A 21,783-nucleotide genomic window follows, 5' to 3' on the forward strand; every position below is an offset into this window, starting at 1 on the left:
CTGGCAAGCGGGGCCTCCCCAGGGCAGGCGCAGCCCCCCCCATTGACGCCCCTCAGCCCTGCCCCAGGGTGGGGGGGTAGACGCTGCATGAGGCTTCCACGCTCAGTGACCCGCAGCCCCATGGCCAAGGCTGTCTCCCACACCCTGCTGCCCGGCATCCCAGCACATTCTGCTGGGGTCTCTGCCCTGGGGGCTGGGCCCTGTGCTGGGGGCCCCTGGCTCGGCGTCCTTGCTCCCAGGGGGGTCCCTCTAGCCCGCTCCCCGTCCCCCACTGCTGCAGAGGAAATGCACCACCCCTGGGCGGCCCAGAGGGGAGTCCCCTGCCCCACCAGGTTGGGGTTGCCTCATTCCCCGTGAGGGAGGGTGTCTGCCCTCTTCATGCACAACAGCCTGACCCCGCCCAGCTCTCCTCCCCTCTCACACCCAGTGGCTGTGAGTTCCACAGGCCACCCGCCTGCCATGCAAAGAGCACCCAGTTGGGTCGTGTTTACATTTGCTGCCCGTCGGTCCTGCCGAAGGCCCTGCGGGCACCGGCGGGTGTGCGGGGTTTCCCCTGCAGAAACACTGCCCCACTCTGGTCTCGGGGGGGAGGGTGGAGGGTGTGTGGTGCAATTTGAAATGGGGGGGGGGGGGGCGAGGCAGGTCTGGGGGGGGCAGGGTGATGCACCCTCCCTGGCTAATGTCTGTGCAGCCTCTGGCTGATCTGGGGCCTGCGCTCCCTGGGAATGTTCCTCACCCCAGGTCAGCGGGGGGGGGGACTGACACTGGCCCCCCTGCCTGGAGGTGGTTGGGGGAGGGGCACTGCAGCAAGGAATGTAGACGGTCAAGGCCAGCTGGGCTGGGACCCCTTGGCAGCCCCCGCAGCATCCCCCCAACCCCACCACTGCCCTCTGGTGCCTTCGGCTCAGGCTGATTTCTCTGTGTGTGGGGGTCTGCTCCACTGGGGTCATGGCACACAAAATCCACTGGGGCAGAGGGGAGCGTGTGTCCCAGGAGCCGCTAGCCAGGGACCAGCTGGTCTCGGGGTCGGGTCGGGTGGTGTGGGGCAGCGGGTTGAACCCCAGAAAGCTCACCTCACAGTGAGATAGTAATGGGCTCTGGTTACCACCCTCCTAGGGCCGGATTTGAACCCGCAGCCTAGCAGGGCAGTTCCCTGTCCTGTAGCCTCCCTGAGCAGCCGCTATCAAATCCCTGCAACAAACCGTCTGCTTCATGGGTCAGGACCACCCGTCTGCCTTCCACTGCCCCCAGCCTTCTCCCCTGAGCACCAGGCCTCTGCTTTGCCCAAGCCACGGGGCTTGGCACTGAGAACCTGCCATGCCCAAGCAAGCCACTGCCACCAGGGAGCTCGCAGCCCCATTGGGGGCACTGCTGTAACGAGACACAAGGACCTGTCTGCACGGAGTCTCAGCTGTGGGGGCACTGCTGTGAGGAAGCTCGCAGCACTGTTATCAGCTGTGGGGAGCCCAGCCCTCCAGCTACATGCCATGTGTGTTCGCAAGGAAGGCATGAGTCCTGGCTCCCAGCCCCCGCCCCAACCACTGGACCCCACTCCCCACCCAGAACCAGGGATAGAACCCAGGAGTCCTGGCTCCCAGCCCCCCCCCTCTAACCACTGGACCCCACTCCCCACCCAGAACCAGGGATAGAACCCAGGAGTCCTGGCTCCCAGCCCCCTCCTCTAACCACTGGACCCCACTCCCCACCCAGAACCAGGGATAGAACCCAGGAGTCCTGGCTCCCAGCCCCCTCTAATCCCCCTTCCTCCCAGTTTCCATTTAACAAATGTTTAACCAACATATTTGCTGGGCCTGGGCTGGGAACGGGCCTTGCTGCCCCAGCCCCGTCCAGCGCCTGCACCCAGGAGGGGCACAAGAGCAGAGGGGACCCGAGCAGGCCCCACCCGGCGAGCGTCGGCGCAGGAAGGGGTCTGTGCAGCGCCGGGCACTGCAACCCGGTGCCAGTGAATTCACCGCAGTCACTCCCCAGGCAGGTGCTTTTACTGACAGGAACCGGCGGTTGCTGCTACAATAGCCAAGCGGGGCCGCGCTTTGCCGTGAGAATCGGGTACAGGTGTGAAAACAGGCAGTGAGACATGGAGCGCACAGACCAGGTAACGCTGATGGGGCTCGGAACCCCTGAGCTCTCTGCCCTAGAGCAATAAATTAACCCTGCGGCATCCCCCACCCCGGCCCCCTGCTGATACCCACCCCAGCCCCCAATGCCCGGAGTATCCCAATGCCCTGAACCTGAGATCTCACTGTGTCCCCCCGGCCCCCACTGCGTCCCCCTGACCTCACTGCTCCACCCCGACCCAATACTCAGCTGCAGTATTGTGTCCAGTTCTGGGCACCGCATTTTAAAAAAGATGTGGAGAAATTGGAAAGGGTCCAGAGAAGAGCAACAAGAATGATTAAAGGTCGTGAGAACATGACCTGTGAAGGAAGACTGAAAGAATTGGGTTTGTTTAGTTTGGAAAAGAGACAACTGAGAGGGGACATGATAGCAGTTTTCAGGTATCTAAAGGGTGTCATAAGGAGGAGGGAGAGAACTTGTTCACCTTAGCCTCTAAGGATAGAACAAGAAGCAATGGGTTTAAACTGCAGCAAGGGAGGTCTAGATTGGACATTAGGAAAAAGTTCCTAACTGTCAGGGTGGTTAAACACTGGAATAAATTGCCTAGGGAGGTTGTGGAATCTCCGTCTCTGGAGATATTTAAGAGTAGGTTAGATAAATGTCTATCAGGGATGGTCTAGACGGTATTTGGTCCTGCCATGCAGGCAGGGGACTGGACTCGATGACCTCTCGAGGTCCCTTCCAGTCCTAGAATCTATGAATCTATAAAACCCCTCACTGTGTTCTCCTGATCCCCACTGCTCTGCCGACCCCCTCTGCTCCTCCCCGACTCCCACTGCTCCGCCCCAACCCCACTGTGTCCCCCTGATCCCCACAGCATCCCCCCAACTCTCACTGCTCTGCCCCACTCCCCATACCCCCACTGCCCCCGCAGCATCCCCCCAACCCCTCCACTGCTCCGCTGACCAGCCCCCCCCATCCCCACTGCTCCTGCAGTGTCCCCCTGGCCCCACCCCTGAAAGCCCCACTGCTTCCTGGCAACCCCATAACATCCTCTCTGCCCCCCCCATGCCTCTGCTCCCCCACTCCCCTGCAGCATTTAAAGCATTTGCAAAATTTGCTTAGCTTCCCCCCGGCCCCACTGCAGCGCCCTCCCCCCTCCCCACGCTTCTTGTTCCCTTCCCACAAAGCCCTAGGAGTTATGGGCGCGGAGCTGGGGTGCTGCCCTTCTCTTTGGCCCGCAGCCTTTGCGCACGCCCCGAAACACCTGCAGGGACCCTCGTGTCAGGCAGCGGGCGGGGGGCTGCTCCGTCCATGCTGCCGGGGCAGGAGGCAGGGCTGGGGGCGGCGCAGGCGGCCCCCCCTCACTTGCAGACGCTGAGCCAGGTGTTGAGCCGGCACTGATCACACAGCACGGAGCAGCACCAGTGGAAGTGGCAGCGGCAGCGCTCGCGGCGCGTCTGGCGCAGGAGGTTGTGGCCTCGCCCGCAGCACAGGCTGGCGCACCCGTCCGTTCGGGGGCTGGTGCGGTTGCAGGCACGGCCGCGGGTGCCGGGCGAGTCGAGCGCCGGGTCGTGCTCGCAGAAGTCGGGTGATTTCTCGAAGTAGACCAGCTCGCGGGCCAGGCGGCGCGGGCCCAGCCGCGGCCCGAACACGCCGCTGTTGCGGTTGTGGGCGCTGATGAAGGCGGCGTGTTGCATCCGCTCCCGCAGCACCGCGCCCACCAGCCGGAACTCGGGCACCACCGGCCAGCACGTGCGGAACTGGCAGCTGCCCGACGTGCCGTGGCACTTGCACTTCCGCTTCATGTTCTCCGCCACCACCTGTTCCGGGGGAGACGGGTGAGCCGGCGGAACTCCCCGCCACTGGACCGTGCAGCGACCTGCCATGGGGGCCTGCCGCTGCTGATCCCCGGCTGCTCCCTGCTGGGGCTCAGGACAGCGCCCCCCCACACACACACATGCAGAGTGAGCTGCACCCATCCTGCTTATGCCTGGCCTGAGGCATCTGCCATGGACCTCCCAGTGAGCAGCAGTGACCCTGCCCCTCCGCCCCTGCCCCCTAGCATCCCTCCCCTCCTCTCCTCACCCGCTGTGCCCCGCAGGCACTGTGCCCCTCCCCCAGTGCCAGTGCCTCTCCCCCCCCGTGCCCCTGCCCCCTAGCATCCCTCCCCTCCTCTCCTTGCCCGCTGTGCCCCGCAGGCACTGTGCCCCAGTGCCAGTGCCTCCCCCCCCGTGCCCCTGCATCATGGGCACCGTACCTGCCTGCCCACCCAGTTGTTGTGGATCCTCATCCGGGCCTGGATGTCGCGTGGCACCTCTCGTGAGTCCAGGAAGTCCCGGGAGAAGCGCTCCCCGAAGCTGATGTCGGGCCCACAGCCGCCCCACTGCCAGGTGTCCTGCGGGCCGGGCTCGCCCAGGAGCGAGGCCAGGTGAGGAGGGAGGCCCTTGCCCCGGGACAGCGCCTGCAGCTGGTTTAGCTTCAGCCGCTGCTTCTCCTGGCCGCCGTGCTCCCCCCACGCGCAGCCGCAGCCCTGCAGCTTGCCCAGGCTACAGGCCGTGGCCACCGAGTGCATCACACCCGCCGCCAGCAGGGAGAAGGTGAAGGCACTTTCCCGGAAGCCTGGGGAGCACATGGGGAGCGGGTGAGCTGGGGACCAGGCCAGGTCCCTCCCAAGTGCCTCTCAGGAGATGGGGAGGAACCCAGGCACCCGTGGCTGGGGATGCCTCTCTCCCCTGCAGAAGTGCGGATGCCTCTGGGGTGGAGCATGAGGCAGCCCTGTAGGCGAGGAGGAACAGAGTACCCAGCTGAAACTGGCCGGGCGAGGGGAGGGGGAATAGGGTCACTGGAGTGGGATTTCAGCCAGGACACCTGGGTTCTTTCCAAACACACCCAGGATCCTTGCTGCCCAGAGCAGTCAGCTCGGCTCCCCCCAGCTCTGCCAGTGCCCCCAGTCCCGACCCACAGCTCCCCGCTCTCCCTCTTCTGATTCTGCCCCTCACAGAAACCACTAACCCTGCTGAACTGTGCTGAGACCAGCTGCACTCGCTTCACTTGTGACCGAAGCGGGTGTTTGAAGGCAGGTCTCCAGAGCCGACAACTTAGGTGCCCCTCACCCTGCTCCTCAAAACTTCCCAGCCAGCCACACTGCCAAGCTTCATGGGCATGGACAGGCTACAGAGCTGGGACCTTGGGGCGCCCCGTTAGCACCAGCTGGGCGTTGGGCTGAGACCCACAGAACTCCCTGCGCCCCGGGAGCTGCCCGCCCCGGCAGGAGCAGGCAGGCCGCGGCTGGCTCCAGATCCCTCGCTTTGATCCTGGGTTTATTCTTAGCTCCTCTCCCTTGATGCAGAGGCCAAGGCAACATCAGAGGCTGCTCCAGGCTACGGGAAGCAGGGACGGGGCAGCCCCGACGCGCCATGAGAGCAGCACTGGAGGGAGGAGTCGCAATGGAGGGGCCAGCAGGGATGGGCACAGATGGGCACAGGGCAGGTTGTGGTGTAGGAGGCCGGGGCAGAGCTGATGCCGCGGTGCTGAGGGGCCAGGCTGGGGAAGCGGAGAGCAGGGTGGGGAGGGTTGGCACAGCACCGAGTGCCTGCAGCCTCCCCACCCCCAGACCCCTGCCTCCTTCCAAGTCCTGCCCCAGCCCCTCCACATGCTCCTATCCCCACCCCAGACAGGCCTACACCAGGCACTGCAAACCCCACAGCTGGGCACCCTTCCCTGCCCGCAAGTGCCCAGGGCATGGATCCCCCTCCTCCACCCCTCACCTCTCTTGAGGATGGCGCTGTCCTGCAGCACCTGGCCCGCCCCCTCCAGGCTGGAGCAGTTCCAGCGCTGGTCCCGCAGCTGGTGTTGACACTCCTGGATGGCGAGTTGGATGCCCTGCAGGGCCGAGGCGGTCACATCTGGGCTACGCACACATAGGCCCATCTGGCGTTTGCTGAGTCCCGGCAGGGTCAGGCACACCGTGTTGGGGGTCAGGACAGGGTCACTCGGTAGCTTCAGCCCCAGAATGTCATTACCCAGTACCCTGGAAGGGAAGTAAAGCACGTGAGAAGAGCAGAGGGGAGAGAACCCAGGAGTCCTGGCTCCCAGCCGCCCTTCGCTCTAACCACTAGACTCCCCTGCCCTCCCAGAGCCGGGGAGAGAATCCAGGAGTCCAATGTGCCATGCACGCTCCAGCCCTGCTAGCAGCTGGGCCCATGTGCAGCCTGCATCACACGTGTGTGCAAAGCGTGCAAACCCAGGCCCCTTCCCCCCATCCCCTCAGGAACTCTGCACCTGGCCCCGTTTGCAGGGAAATTCCCCCCTCACTCACACACCCCTCCCTGGAACCACATTAAAGGGGTTTGAGGATTAGGTGCGTCACCCTCCGGCTCGGCACCCCGGGGGTGGTGGTGTTCTCATGATGATGCGAGAGCCCCCTGCCCCCCAGGTCTAGAATAGGGGTTTCCATGGCAATGGAGGGAGGGGCACGCATAACCTGGGTGGCCGTGGAGAAAAACATCTGGAAGCTGAAGGGGAAATAGCGAAGCTTCTTGCCGTGAGGAGGGAACGTAACCCCCCCCCCGTGACCCCCAACCCTCAGGAGATCCCCCCTACAACCCCCCTAACTCCCCATGACTTCCCACAAGACCCAGCCCCCCATAATCCTCCTCAGCTCCCCATTAGATTCTCCCATAGCCCTCCATGGCACACCACGAGATCCAACCCCCATAATCCTGCACAAAATCCAGTCCAGCCCCCACTCTACCCACTAGACCCCACTGCCCGCCCTGAGCTGAGTTAGAACCCAGGAGTCCTGGCTCCCAACCCAGCCCCCACTCTATCCACTAGACCCCACTGCCCGCCCTGAGCTGAGTTAGAACCCAGGAGTCCTGGCTCCCAACCCAGCCCCCTGCTCTACCCACTAGACCCCACTCCCCTCTGGGGCGAAGGGTAGAACCCAGGAGTCCGGGCTCCCAGCCCAGCCCCCACTCTACCCACTAGACCCCACTGCCCGCCCTGAGCTGAGTTAGAACCCAGGAGTCCTGGCTCCCAACCCAGCCCCCTGCTCTACCCACTAGACCCCACTCCCTGCCCAGAACCAGGGTAGAACCCAGGAGTCCAGGCTCCCAACCCAGCCCCCACTCTACCCGCTAGACCCCACTCCCCGCTGGGGCGAAGGGAACCCAGGAGTCCGGGCTCCCAGCCCCTGGCCCAGGTGGCCCGCGGGCAGAGGGTGCAGGGGGGCACGTGGGGGGGGTACCTGGCTGAGTCGCGGCGGGGCAGACACACACCTGCGGGCTGGGCAGGGAGCCGGCCAGCCAGGGACCCCGCTGCCTCCTGCCCCCGCGTGACCGCGGCCCTGTCCGTCCCCCCCCACCGCTTACCGGCTCCAGAGGCAGAGGGCGAGGAGGGGGGCGAGCCCCATGCTGCGCTGTGGCTGGCGGGCGCCGGGGCTGCTCTGGCGGGCCGGGCGGCGCCTCCTCCCTCATGTCCCGGCCCGGGGAGGAGGGGGGGGGGTCGTCTCCTGCTCCGGGCAGCCGCGGGCTGGGGGCTGGAAGGGGCCTGGGTCGTTAGTGGGGGGAAGATGTCCCAGCCCCCATGTCCCCCGCAACGTCCTGTCATCTCCGGGGCCTCAACCCCGTATAGGCAGGGAAACTGAGGCAGGACAGGGAGAGCCCCGGCCCCGCCCTCACCAAAGGGCTCCCGAGGGGTTACCCCAGCCCAGCCCCCTTCAGCCAACGGGCTCGCAGGGACAGCGGGATCCCGCGGGGGCGAATCCAACACAGCCCCCGCCCGTCCCTCCCCCGTCACACACCGGTCAGTCTGTCCGCGCAGCCCGGGCCCCAACGCCCGGGGGAGCCCAGACGAGCGCCCCCCCCCCAGGCGCTCGATCGCGCACCCTAAGGTGCCCTGCTCCGGGGGTAGGGGCGGGGCTGGGGACGCGGGTCCCTCCCTCTCCCCAGACAGCGGGAGCCGAGCTGGGCGGGTCCCAGCCTCCTCCCCACCCCCACCCTGCCCCTGGGGCCAGGCTGCAGGGCCCCCACCCGGGCGGGGATCCCAAGGGCCAGAGCAGGGAACCCGCGGCAGGGGCGTCGCCCCGTGCCTGCCCAGACCGGGCCCTGAAGGGCAGATCCCCCGGCCATGGGGGAAAGACCCTTACAACGACCCTGGGCAGACCCAGGCGGGGCTAAGCCCGTTGTCCCGGCCCCCTCCCCCGAGCGTCTTTCCTGCTCCGCAAGAAACTGCACTGAAAAAACCCCAACCCTTGTCCCTGGGTCTCCCCAGCCACGGGGGCACCTGGGCATCACCCAGGTACTGGCAGTGTCGGGGAGAACCAGGAGTCCTGGTTCCCAGCCCCTCTGCTCTAACCCACTAGATCTCCCTTCCTTCCTGCAGCTGGGGAGAGAACCCAGGAGTCCTGGTTCCCAGCCCCTCTGCTCTAACCCACTAGATCTCCCTTCCTTCCTGCAGCTGGGGAGAGAACCCAGGAGTCCTGGTTCCCAGCCCCTCTGCTCTAACCCACTAGATCTCCCTTCCTTCCTGCAGCTGGGGAGAGAACCCAGGAGTCCTGGTTCCCAGCCCCTCTGCTCTAACCCACTAGATCTCCCTTCCTTCCTGCAGCTGGGGAGAGAACCCAGGAGTCCTGGTTCCCAGCCCCTCTGCTCTAACCCACTAGATCTCCCTTCCTTCCTGCAGCTGGGGAGAGAACCCAGGAGTCCTGGTTCCCAGCCCCTCTGCTCTAACCCACTAGATCTCCCTTCCTTCCTGGAGCTGGGGAGAGAACCCAGGAGTCCTGGCTCCCAGCCCCTCTGCTCTAACCCACTAGATCTCCCTTCCTTCCTGGAGCTGGGGAGAGAACCCAGGAGAACCCAGGAGAACCACAGCCCTGCCCCCACCCTTCTATGCATGGGAAAGTCCCTCCTGGAAACACGGGCCACTGGAAACACCCCCCACAACCCACATTGTACAACCCCTGCACCCACACTGCACACACACAGCCCAGCACTTCACCGCACTGCACCCCCTCACTGCACGGCACCTCCCCAGTGTGCATTGTACACACACTGCACACACACAGCCCAGCACTTCACCACACTGCACCCTCACTGCACGGCACCTCCCCAGTGTGCATTGTACACACACTGCACACACACAGCCCAGCACTTCACCGCACTGCACCCCCTCACTGCACGGCACCTCCCCAGTGTGCATTGTACACACACTGTACACACACAGCCCAGCACTTCACCGCACTGCACCCCCTCACTGCACGGCACCTCCCCGGTGTGCATTGTACACACACTGTACACACACAGTCCAGCACTTCACCACACTGCACCCCCTCACTGCACGGCACCTCCCCAGTGTGCATTGTACACACACTGTACACACACAGCCCAGCACTTCACCACACTGCACCCCCTCACTGCACGGCACCTCCCCAGTGTGCATTGTACACACACTGCACACACACAGCCCAGCACTTCACCACACTGCACCCACACTGCACCCCCTCACTGCACCACACATCCCCCTCACTGTCACCTGTCACGCAGTCCCCTTCATGCCTCCCTCTGGCTCTGACCCCAGCTCTCTCCTCTTCGGCTTCCCTGACACTGGCTTTTGTTCACCAGAACTTCAGGGCTTCCCTCAGTCGTTCGCTCTTTTCAGTTCCCCATTCACCCCTTCACCTCTGCACTCACCTCCTGGCCCACATGCTGCCTAACTTATCTAACCTGTCAATCCCCCCCCACAGCTCCTGTATCTATCCACCCATCCATCCCCAGACACTCCTTCTGTCTGTCTGCCCCCCCACACCCCTGTCCATCCAGTGCCAGCATCCCGCTCCCAGCTGAGACGTGCGGCCCAGAGACACCCTCCTCCCCTGCTCCCTTCGCTCGCTCCCCCAACGCCCCGCTGCTCCCTCCCCGCCCAGCCCAGCTCCAGCCCCAGCTCCGCTCTCGCCTTCTCCCGCCGCTCAGCCGCTCCGCTCCATATGCCGGTCCCTGCAGCCCCGGCTCGCTCCCCGTGCCGCGGTTCAGCCCGCTCTCCCGCTGGGCGAGCTGGTTCTCCGCACCCTCCCCCGGCTCCGCGGGCGGGCTCCAGCCCTCGCTCCGCGCTCCCCCGGCTCCTGCTGGGATCCGAGGGTCACACTGCGCTGCAGAGCCGCGCTCAAGTTTTTCTTGGATCTGGGGAGACTCAGCCACTCCCTGAGCCGCCTGCCTGCGCCCAGCCGGCCCGGCAGCCTGCCGCCCTCATGGGCTGAGCGGCCCCTAGCCAGCCCCGTGCGCCCCTAGCCAGCCCCGCCTCCCCGTGCGCCCCTAGCCAGCCCCGCCTCCCCGTGCGCCCCTCTAGCTACCCCCTCCCTTCCTCCCCATTAACCCCCTCTGTCCCCATGCACCCCTCTAGCTACCCCTCCCTCCCTCCCCATGCGCCCCTAGCCAGCCCCGACTCCCCGTGCGCCCCTCTAGCTACCCCCTGGCTCCCCATGAAACCCCCTCTGTCCCTATGCACCCCTCTAGCTACCTCCCCTCCCTGTGCGCCTCAGCCAGCCATCGCTCCCCGTGCGCCCCTCTAGCTACCCCCTCCCTCCCGGTGCGCCCCTCTAGATACCCCTCCCAACCCGTGCGCCCCTAGCCAGCCCCGCCTCCCCGTGCGCCCCTAGCCAGCCCCGCCTCCCCGTGCGCCCCTCTAGCTACCCCCTCCCTTCCTCCCCATTAACCCCCTCTGTCCCCATGCACCCCTCTAGCTACCCCTCCCTCCCTCCCCATGCGCCCCTAGCCAGCCCCGCCTCCCCGTGCGCCCCTCTAGCTACCCCTCCCTTCCTCCCCATTAATCCCCCCTCTGTCCCTATGCACCCCTCTAGCTACCTCCCCTCCCTGTGCGCCTCAGCCAGCCATCGCTCCCCATGCACCCCTCTAGCTACCCCTCCCTCCCCCCCCATGCGCCCCTAGCCAGCCAGCCCTCCCCGTGCGCCCCTCTAGCTACCCCCTCCCTCCCCGTCCGCCCCAGCCAGCCAGTCCTCCCCGTGCGCCCCTCTAGCTACCCCCTGCCTCCCTCCCCATGCGCCCCTAGCCAGCCAGCCCTCCCCATGGGCCCCTCTAGCTACCCCCTCCCTCCCCATGAACCCCCCTCAGTCTCCATGCACCCCTCTAGCTATCTCTCCTTCCCTCCCCGTGCCTATACACACCCTTCTAGTTACCCCTCCCCGTGCGCCCGTCTAGCTACCCTCCCTCCTCATGCACCCCTCTAGCTACCCCTCCATCCCACCCTCCGTCCCCGAGCGCCCCTCTAGCTACCTCCTCCCTCCCCATGAACCCCCCTCAGTCTCCATGCACCCCTCTAGCTACTCCTCCTTCCCCGAGTGCCCCTCTAGCTACCCCTCCCTTCCTCCCCATGAACCCCCCTCAGTCCCCATACACCCCTCTAGCTACCCCCTCCCTCCCCATGAACCCCCTCAGTCCCCATACACCTCTCTAGCTACCCCTCCCACCCTCCCCATGCACCCCTCTAGCTACCCCTCCGTCCCACCCTCCCTCCCCGAGCGCCCCTCTAGCTAGCCCCTCCCTCCCCATGCTCACCCCTCTCTGTCCCCATACTCCCCCTCCTTCCCCGGGGGCTGTAGGAGCTGGTAGCGGTGACTCAGTGCGGGTGGGGGTGCTGTGCTAATGAAGAGAAGGTCCCCAATGTTTATGCTTCCTAGAAATCAGGGATGCCGTACGGTGAGCGTCAGGGGTAAGCCCCGCCCCAGGACAGTCCATTCTGCCCCCTCCCTCCCCGAAGCCTCGTGTAGCTGTTGCCACGTGCTGCGCTCCACCCCAGAGGCGGCTGCCCAGCCCAGCGAAGGGGTGTCAAGCAATCTCTGCCCAGGCAATCCCGGAGCTCGTAGGGCCGGGGCTCCTGTCAGGGGCACCGCTGCTGTGCCGGGCCAGCTGCCACGAGCCTATAACCTCCCCCCGCCCCCGCCGTGCCCGCGAGGGGCGCAGCGCCGGGGCCCTGGCGCAGGGAGCGCGCACTCAGCCAGCACCTGCTGTGCGCTGCGCCATGAGCGCAGGGCCCGGCCCGGCTGCCGGCGAGGGCGCTGCTGCCCCTGCCCCTGGCCCTGGGCAATAGGCCCCGGGAGCGGCTCCAGGGGCGGCCACCTGCCAGCTGGAGCCAGGCCAGCCCCGCGCCCGGGACTTTCCAGGGCGGGGATGCGCGTTTCAGCTCCACGGTTGGTGGGCAGGGCCCGTGCGCGCCACGGCCCCCCCTTCCCTGGAGCCGGGAACTGGGCCCGCAGCGCCCCCGCCCCCCGCCGCCCTTCTGGGCTCCGCGGGGGGGACAAGAGCCGTACGGGCCTTTGGCCAAATCCACCGCCTAGAGCGCAGCTCCCCCTGCGACCCCCCCTGTCCCAGAGCACAGCTCCCCTGCGACCCCCCCTGTCCCAGAGCACAGCCCCCCTACGACCCCCCCGGCCCTGAGCGCAGCTCCCCCTACGACCCCTCCGGCACAGAGCGCAGCCCCCCCTCCAATCGCACCACCGGAAGCTCAGCCCCCCCAGAGCGCAGCCCCCCTGTGACCTCCCCCGCCCAGAGCAGAGCTCCCCCTGCTACCCTTGCCCCACCCCCCAGAGCACAGCCCCCGCCCCCTCCCTTCAACCCCCCTTGCTGCCCCCCCTAGAGCACAGCCTCCTCCCCTCCCCCCATAGGGCACCCTCCTGCCCCCCAGGTGCAGTCTCTGCTGTGACTGCTGGAGATGAAGGTGGCTCAGGGGCCAACCCAGAGACAAGAGCCGCAGATGGGTGGAGGGGGACATTTCCCAGCCCCTGGGGGCTCCCCCACACCCTGGGCTCTGGCGGGTTCATGGCCCTGGCCCCACACTCTGCAAAGGATGCTCTTCAGGTTCTAGAACAGGATGGGGGGCAGGACTCCTGGGTTCTCTCCCTGGCTCTGGGAGGGGAGCGGGGTCCAGTGGCTGGGGGGCTGGCAGCCAGGACCCCTGGGTTCTATCCAGCCCTGGAAATGTGTCTGGAAAGGCCCCGGCTACCCAGTACAGATCTCATGAGTTTTGTCTCCAGCTGAGATCCCAAGAGGCCAGAAGGGAGCCCTGAGCCCAGCCAGGCTGGTTGGTAGGACACAGGCACAAGACCTGCCCCAGCACGATTCCCGGGCAGAAAAACATCCAGGCTTGATTTAAAAACAGTCGGTGCCAGAGACACCTCCACCCCGCCCCCGTAGATTGTCCCCCGGTTGTGAATGGCCTGGAGGGGTCCATGGGAGCTAGGGGGTGGGGGGAACAGGGGGTAATGCCCCCCATCAGCTGCTCTCTGCCCCCCTCCCCACACCTAGGCCAGCGAGGCTGCTCTTAGCTGGGGGAGGGGGAGCTGTGTTGGGGCTGACGGGGCTGGAGGATGAACCCTTTGCTGAGGTCTGCTGGGGACTTGACCCTGGCCAGCCTGGGGGGAGAGGAGAGGGTCTCTTTTTGGCCTCTGCCAATCTAGGGAGATCTCCGCCCATCTCTCCCCTTGCTGTTGGCAGAGCCACAGGCCTGGAGCCCTCGAGGGACGGTGCCCGGGGTGGGGTGAACCCCATTACCCTCACTAGTGCCCGCTGAGATGCAGCCCCACTCCATCAGGTCCCCCCTCTGTCTCCCTGGGGGGGCTGGCCTGCCCCCGTCCCAAGCCAACACCTGGCTTCCTAATAAGGCTGCGCCACAGGGCTGGTGCTGGGGAGGGCGTGGGGCTGGTGCGCTGGAATGCGCATGGGAGTGTCCCTGCTCAGACACGGGGCGATGCGTGGCGAGAGCTGCCTGCTGCATTGGGAGCCCCCACAGCCCCAGAACCTCAGGACTCGCCCCCAGGCTGCGTGGAGAGAGCAGGGGCTGGGATCGGCCCATGCGGCAGGTAGGAATCTGCCACTGTCGTGGGAAGGGAAAGACCATGCGAGGAGCAAGGCAGGGGAGACAGGGGGCATGCGCGTGTTCCCCCCATGCCCCAGCAGCTGGCTCCTTCCTCCCCCGGCACCAAGGAGCAGGCCCGAGGTGGGTGGGGAAATCGAGGCACAAAGGGCTCACCCGAGGTCATGCAGTGGGTCAGTGGGAAAGATGGAATTAGAACTCAGGTCTCCCATTTCCCGGCGCGTGGAGAGTTCTCTGAAAACAGCCCCTCAACGTGCAGCAGCCATCAAACCAGCTAGGAGAAGGCTAGGCACCACTCGGACGGGGATAGATAATACAATGGCAAATCCCTTCATGCCACCATATAAATCCATGGGACGCCCACACCTGGAATACTGCCTGCAGGTCTGGTCACCCCATCACAGAAAAGATACAGCAAAAATGCTTAGGGGGCATGGAACAGCCTCTGTCTGAGGAGAGATTAATAAGACTGGGACTGTTCAGCTTGGAAAAGAGACGACTGAGGGGAGATATCACAGAGGTCTTTAAAATCTTGAATGATGTGGAGAAAGGGAACAGGCGGGTGTTATTTACCCCTTCACATAACAAGAACCAGGGGCCACCCTATGAAATGACCAGGCAGCAGGTTTAAACAAACAGAAGGAAGTATTTCTTCACACAACGCACAGTCAACCTGTGGAACTCCCCGCCAGGTGATGTTGTGAAAGCCAAAAGTATCACTGAGTTCAAAAAATAATTAAATCAGTTCCTGGAGGACAGGTCCATCACTGACTTTTAGCCAAGGGTCAGGGACGCACCCCCACGTTCTGGGTGTCCCTAAGCCTCTGACTGCCAGACGCTGGGAGTGGACGACAGGGGATGGATCACTTGCTAATTGTCCTGTTCTGTTCATTCCCTCTGAAGCACCCAGCCGCTGTTGGAAGATAGGATCCTGGGTGAGCTGGACCATTGGTCTGACCCAGTCCGGCCATTCTTATGTTCTGAAAGGAGCAACCCCACTAGTGGGCAGCAGTAGTAGGCTGTTATCCTGTATATGGCCAGGCTCTAGAGGGGGACATGACACCCACACTGCTCAAACCACTGAGGGAGAGCTCAGTGGTTTGAGCATTGGCCCCCTAAACCCAGAGTTGTGAGTTCAATCCTTGAAGAGGCCACTTAGGGATCTGGGGCAAAATCAGTACTTGGTCCTGCTAGTGAAGGCCGGGGGCTGGACTCAATGACCTTTCAGGGTCCCTTCCAGTTCTAAAAATAAATAAAAAAAGGTTCTTTTTGAGCATGGGAGGCCCCCTGCCCTGAATGTCAGAGGGAACCAGTTGCACCCCACTCTCCCCTGAGGATGCTGAACTGAGCCCCCATCCGCTACGCCCAGGGACACGCGCTGAGCGAGCTGCACTGCACACCCCGACGGGGACCCGGCAGGTCCCCGCTGCTGCACTTGAAAGAGACGTGAATGCAAACAAATACCCAGGCACCGGTAGCCTTGCAGGCACCCGCAACCAAAAAACCTGCACACGCTCCACATGCCATCTCGTCCACGGGTTCGCAGCAGGTTTGAGCGCCGGACCTTAGATCCACGCCCAGACCTCAGACGCTTGAGCCAAAGGACCAACTCCAGGAGGTGGGAGGCAGCTGGATCCCCCTTGTCCATGTTCGTTGACGCCCTCAGAGAATTCTAATAGAGTGGTGAGGCGTGATTTCCCTTTACAAAAGCCGTGTTGACTCTTCTCCAACATATCGCGTTCATCTGAGTGTCTGAGCCTTCTGTTCTTTACTATAGTGTCTACTAATTTGCCTGGTACTGAAGTTAGGCTTCATGGCCTGTAATTGCCAGGACCGCCTCTGGAGCCCTTTTTAAAAATCCGCATCACATCAGCTATCCCCTCACCTGGTCCAGAGGCTGATTTAAGCAATAGGTTGCATCCCACAGTTAATAGTGCTGCAATTTCATATCTGAGTTCCGTCACCTGGTCCTGGTGCCTTATGACTGTTTAATGTATCAATTTGTTCCCAAACCTCCTCTATTGTCACCTCAGTCTGGGACAGTTCCTCAGGTTTGTCACCTAAACAGAACGGCTCAGGTGCGGGAATCTCCCGCACGTCCTCTGCAGTGAAGACCGAAGCAAAGAATGTATTTAGCTTCTCTGCAACGGCCTTGTCTTCCTTGAGTGCTCCCTTAGTGGGTATGCGTGAGTCCTAGAGGGGTTGGGAGAGTGGCTCCCTGGCTCTGTGCTGCAGCTGGGGTGCCATCACTGCCTTGCAGTGTCCTGTCCCACGCAGCCTCTGTCACTAGCGCAAGCCCTGTCCCTGTTTATCCATGGCTCTCACTCCCCTGGCAGCCCAGCTCTGCCCGCCCACCGAGGGTCTCCCCCACACTAGGCCCGACACACAGCAACAAGTGCGTGCGCATGTGCGAACTCTTCCATGGACAGATGCCCGGGCAGACGCGAGCCTCCAGATCTCTTGAATTCCAGGCATCTCCGCGCTGGGGCGAATCTGTCTGAACTCGCTGGGGCAGTGTGAAATTCCCCTAGGCTCTGTGGGAGCCGTTAATGTTTAACCGGTTCAGAAAGAGGGAAGCTCTGGAGAGATCTGCTGGGGGAGCCCATGACCCAGAGCAGGCAGGGGCCCTGGAATGAATCCTGCTGGGGGGCTAGGTCGTCCCCCTACTCCAGCCTGTAGAAGGTGCTGCAGGGAGCGGGATAATGAGAGGGGGCAAAGTGGGGACGGACAAGTCGCTACCCTGGCTGGGAGGGGGGCTGCCTGGCCCCACCTCCCGTCTCCCTGCGCAGTCCTGTCCTGCAGAGCAGAGCGGGTGCGAAGTGCAGCCGTGCCGAGCTAGGGGCACCTTGCCCAGGGTGCAAGCCATTCGGCTAGCGCGGCCCTGGGCTAGCGAGACGCCGAACAGACAGGCAGCAGTGGGGGGGGTTGAAAGATTCTTCACAGCTTCGATCATCTCACGGGTCCAAGAGAAGGAAACCAGGGTTATAATCGATTCAATGCAGAGTGAAGGTTGCCCAGCGCTGCCCCATGCCTTCCCTGAACGCAGAGAGCAGCTAACCCTAACCCTGTGAAGCCCTGCAGCACCACGGCTCTGCCCCCGGCCCCAGGCCTGGGTCAGCGCAGGGGGTGTTACCAGGAGAGGGAACAGACACGCACGTAACAGACGACTCAATTGCTAAAGCACGATGCCAGAGAAACAAAACAATCAATGCAAAGGGCAGCACTCGCCCAGTGTGAATATGCCCAGGACCCGCGTGTCAGTGCCTGGCACAATGTCCCCTCAGCTCCTGGACGCGTCACGCGGGCGAAGGGCTAGGAGTGCTCGATGGACAGGGGGGGGCCCCGGAACCTTGGGGCAGGCCGAGATCAGCATCCAAAGTGAGTGAAATACAGGCCTGGCTCTGGGGGTTGGTCCAGCCCCACTGCTTGGCTGGAAGGGAAGATACTTTAGTCAAACCCAAGCTAGGCTCAGTACAGGGGAAAGCAGCCGAAACTCTGTGGCCTGCAGCTTACAGGAGGTCAGACCCTGGGATCCTACGGCCCTAAAGTCTCTGAAGCGGCTGCAAGCAGGAGTGAGGAGGGACTCAGCGCGCGCGGTGCTGAGGGTGGTGTTTCACGGTGCTGCGTGGCAGCCCCTTGCCGCCCGCACCGCGTTGGGGGAGCCGGGTCACGTGGGGCGGAATGAAGTGGAATCGCGACGGTGACACGAGGAGAGGTGCACAAGTGCCGTGTGGGTCACAGACACCCCTTTCCAGGGCTGAGCTCTGCAGGGGGTGAGGATCCGTCGCAGGCCTGGGGTGGGTTGTATGGGGTGGCTCCGGGGGGGGCAGCAGCCCCCCTTTGCTGTTCCTGCCTGTAAAGGGGGAAACACGCCAGAGCACCCCCTACAGCCAGGTCCCAGCGCTGCAGGGGTTCTCCCACTCTACCCCCCCTTTGGTTCCCAGTCATAGAGCTGAAGGCCAGAAGCCCCACCAGACCACGGAGGCTGACCTCCCAGCACCCACACCTAATCCAGTGGGTCTCACCCTGCGGCCATGGGCCACTTGTGGCCCGATCAGCAGCCCATGGGACGTCCTCCGGGCAGAGAGGTAGTATGGGATGCAGCCCACAATGGTAAATAGGTTGAGAACAACCGAAAGGAGACCAAAGCCTCAGCCCACGGGGGGGCTGGACTCTTGTGTGTCACAGGCCGAGAACAGGAGACGGAGTGCACCAGTGTCCAAGCCCTTCCCGCCACAGGACCACTGCGGGGGACAACTAACGAACAACAGGGTCAGGAGTGAAGGTCACAGGTTCATTCAGAGGGGGACAGCGAGCAGAGAACCCCAGGCAGCGCCCACTGCTCCTCACAGCTGCCTAGGGAGCCAGGGGACGCCGCCCAGAGGAACGCTGCCCGGGTGCGTGAGACCGGGGAGAAGTGGAAATAGGCCCCCCTGTCGCAGAGCGCCCCCCTCGTCCAGCATCCTTCTCCTGGGGTTGAAGACGGGCACTTTGGCCAGGGCCAGGAGGAGGTTGATGAGGTCTCGTGACTTGGTGGGGCCATGGACAGAGTGTGTGAATATAAACAGGTGTGGGGAAAAGGAGGAGCGGAATAGGGGCTTCAACCTGGTGGGTGCCAGGTTCTCCCTCACGCCGCAGAAGGGGCCGGTGTGAACCACGAGGGGTGAACCACGCCAGGTACACGCCCGTGCTCACAGCTCCATGAAGGAGCCAGAAACCCATATTCCCGGCATGGGACCAGGGTGGAATAGAGGCAGGGGGCAGTGACACTGACCAACCCCGCCGTTGCCTTAGCAAAGAGATGGTGTTCGGCCCCTACATTGCTCATGGGCTCTGTCCCCGAAGAGCTCTGGAACAGGCTAGTTGGAGCATTATTGGCATGCTGGGGCAGCACGCCGAGGGCAGAGTTAGGGTGGTGTTGCAGGAGGCGCATGGCCCTTAATGCTGCATTTCCTGGGTTTCAGAGGTTCGCATTTAGCCACATTCCACGTTCTGGAAAGCTGCCCAGGTGACGGCCTTTGGCAGCCTTAACTCTGCATTGACAAGGATTTGAGCATTTAATTTCCTTAGTTTTTAAAACATTAAATCTCACACACACACCCCATGTCCCACAGGCCCCCTCTTCCCTTCCGCTGCCTCCGGCTTCTTGGCAACAATTACCCCAGCCATGGAATATCCCTTCCCTTCCCCTGCAGTGTCTCCTCAGGCCACACCGCCCAGCCGGGTTCTTCCGCCCCACGGGGCGGGACCTGCCGGTCCAGCCACTGCGGAAAAGGAGCAGAGACTAGCATGGAGTCCGGGGGGATATTTTTTTGAAGGGGGTGGGGGATACTGAGGGAGGGCAGCAGGATAGTCCAGTGAGTAAGACACTAACCTGGCATGTGGGAGACCTGAATTCAAGTCCTGGTTCTTCCACAGTACCTGGGTCAGGCTACACCGGAAGTTATTCCCGTAACCCTCAAAGCCCCGTGTGCTTAAACCAGCGAAAGGCCCCGTCCTGGGGCATGATCCCTGGCTGTGTCCCTAGTGTGGTAAACGCCCCCCGACCGTATGCTGGGGGTCTGCACTCCAGTGTCTCTGCCCCCTAGCAGAGATGCAGCAAACGGGTAGAAGGAATCTGCCCCCACCATTAAACCATCTCCCCCCACGCCCATAACAAGCCACAGCACAAACGGAGGGGGGTGAGGGGCTGCTGCTTCCCAGCCTGACAAATGGCAGTGAAGTCTGGGGGGGTTCAGACCAGAGCCTCCTAGACTGGGTGCTTGGTGGAGACGGGGGAGGGGCTGTCATGTGCTGGGGCCCCAATCCCGGCAAGGGGACCTCAGGTAAGGCCCCTGTGCTCTGGGGGGAGCAGCAGTAGGTGGGGAAGTGGGGGCACCGGTGGGGCAGTGGCGGGAGGGGGCTGGGGGTCCATGAGGTGGGAGAGAGGGGGCCCCCTCGGGTGGGAGGTCTCTGAAGGACCTGGGGAGCAGAGTCCCTATAGGGGAGGAAATGAGGGTCACTTGGGGGGAGTGGGGGGCTCCCCACAGCTGCAGCAGGCTCGGCTCCTGGGCTTTGTCTGCCCCTGAACTGAGGGAATAAACGCCCTCTGCGGCGCGTGAGAAGAAAGGGCCATTAAAGGCAGTGAAGGGATTGAGCGGGGCTAATCCATCCCGCGCGCATGACTGACCCGGGGAAACGCGCGGGGCTGGGGATTAGACCTGGGGGGCTGGAGGGGGCCGAACAGCGGGGCCTGAGCGCAGCTCATTTCACAGCCAACTAAACCCAGTTCAGTGCCCAGCACACCCTGGAGCCAAGCGTGGGGACGGGATGGGACGGGGCCTGGCCCGGCCCAGGGGGGGAGCAGCGTGGGCTGCAAGCCTGGGGGGGCTAACAAGGGTGTCAGTGTCCCCCCGTTCCTTGGGGGGGGGGACAGCCCTGGACAAACTCCTCCACCCGGCAATCCACTGCATAGAGACCAGTCAGCCACTGTCCTACCTCATCCCTCCACCCCCCACCTCCTCCATCCCTCATCTCTACCCACTCCTCCATCCCCTCACCCCCGCATCCTTCCCATCTCCCCCCTCCATCCTCCCCACCCCCTACCTACCTCCTACCTCCCCTCACCCCCTATCCACCTCATCCATCCATCCATCCCCCCCACTCCCCCACCTCATCCATCTCTCATCTCTACCCACCTCCTCCATCCATCCCCCCCAACCCCTACCTACCTCCTACCTCCTTGATCCCCCCAACCCCTCTACCCACCTCATCCTTCCCATCTCCCCCCTCCATCCTCCCCACCCCTACCTACCTCCTCCATCCCCTCACCCCCCTCATCCTTCCCATCTCCCCCCTCCATCTTCCCCACCCCCCTACCTACCTCCTCCATCCCCTCACCCCCCTCATCCTTCCCATCTCCCCCCTCCATCCTCCCCACCCCCTACCTACTTCCTACCTCCCCTCACCCCTCTACCCCCCTCATCCTTCCCATCTCCCCCCTCCTCCCCATCCCCCTACCCACCTCATCCATACCTTATCTCTACCCACCTCATCCTTCCCCCCCACCCCCCTCTACCCACCTCATCCTTCACATCTCCCCCCTCCATCCTCCCCACTCCCTCACCTCATCCATCCCTCATCTTTACCCACCTCCTCCATCCATCCCCCCACCCCCCTCTACCCACTTCATCCTTCCCATCTTCCTCCTCCTCCCTCCCCCCATCCCCTACCTACCTCCTCCCTCCTCCATCCCCCCACCCCCTCATCCTCCCCACCCCCCTACCTACCTCCTCCCTCTCCCCCATCCCCTACCCATCTCATCCATCCATCATCTCTCTCCCTCTCACCTTCCCCATAGGGCCCATCTCTTCGGACAAATCCCCAGCCCCAGCCCCTCATAGAATATCAGGGTTGGAAGAGGTCATCTAGTCCAACCCCCTGCCCTCTGCGTCTGGGGGGTAGCCCAGCAGCCCCCCAGACCCATGAGCGCTCACACTGCGGGGGGGGGGGGGGGACTCTTTCTTTTTCCCAGTTGCAAATTCCCCCCCCCCCCCCCCCGGCAGCTCCCCATCGCTGGCTGGGGCCGGCCTGCCTGGCACCTGCCTGCCCCACTCCCAGCTAGCCCCATGGCTATAGCCAAGCCAGCAGCGGCCCCTGCTGGCCAGACATGGAACAGCACCCTGCTCGCCCATTCCACAGGCTGGGGAAAGGGGATGTAGAAAAGGGGTGTGTGTGTGTGTGTGTGTGTGTGTGTGTGTGTGTGTGTGTGTGTGTGTGTGTGTGTGTGTGTGTGACACCTGCATGGGGGTGTCACTCCTTGGCCTTGGATTGTTCTATGGT

General features: G+C 63.7%; 1 protein-coding gene across 1 annotated transcript; it reads right to left on the minus strand.

The window, feature by feature from the left end:
- Positions 1–3,179: 3,179 nt before the first annotated feature.
- WNT10B (Wnt family member 10B) lies at positions 3,180–9,794 on the minus strand. Its single transcript, XM_054012878.1, has 5 exons — positions 9,613–9,794; positions 7,452–7,618; positions 5,847–6,109; positions 4,337–4,698; positions 3,180–3,899 (listed from the first exon to the last, which is right to left on the minus strand). Exons 2-5 carry the CDS (start codon positions 7,490–7,492, stop codon positions 3,441–3,443), a joined length of 1,125 nt encoding a protein of 374 aa, XP_053868853.1. The 5' UTR covers positions 7,493–7,618; positions 9,613–9,794; the 3' UTR covers positions 3,180–3,440.
- Positions 9,795–21,783: the final 11,989 nt, after the last annotated feature.

Source organism: Malaclemys terrapin, chromosome 23 (assembly GCF_027887155.1).
Source record: "Malaclemys terrapin pileata isolate rMalTer1 chromosome 23, rMalTer1.hap1, whole genome shotgun sequence".
NCBI lineage: Eukaryota > Metazoa > Chordata > Testudines > Emydidae > Malaclemys > Malaclemys terrapin.

What these genes read in the sequence shown, in the direction of transcription:
- WNT10B (XM_054012878.1), bottom strand. Translation starts at nt 7,492, where the DNA reads ATGGGGCTCGCCCCCCTCCTCGCCCTCTGCCTCTGGAGCCG. An exon ending in CAGCGCCATCCTCAAGAGAG is followed by an intron (nt 4,699 to 5,846) that starts GTGAGGGGTGGA and finishes TGTGCTCCCCAG; the next exon opens with GCTTCCGGGAAAGTGCCTTC. An exon ending in ACAACTGGGTGGGCAGGCAG is followed by an intron (nt 3,900 to 4,336) that starts GTACGGTGCCCA and finishes CCCCCGGAACAG; the next exon opens with GTGGTGGCGGAGAACATGAA.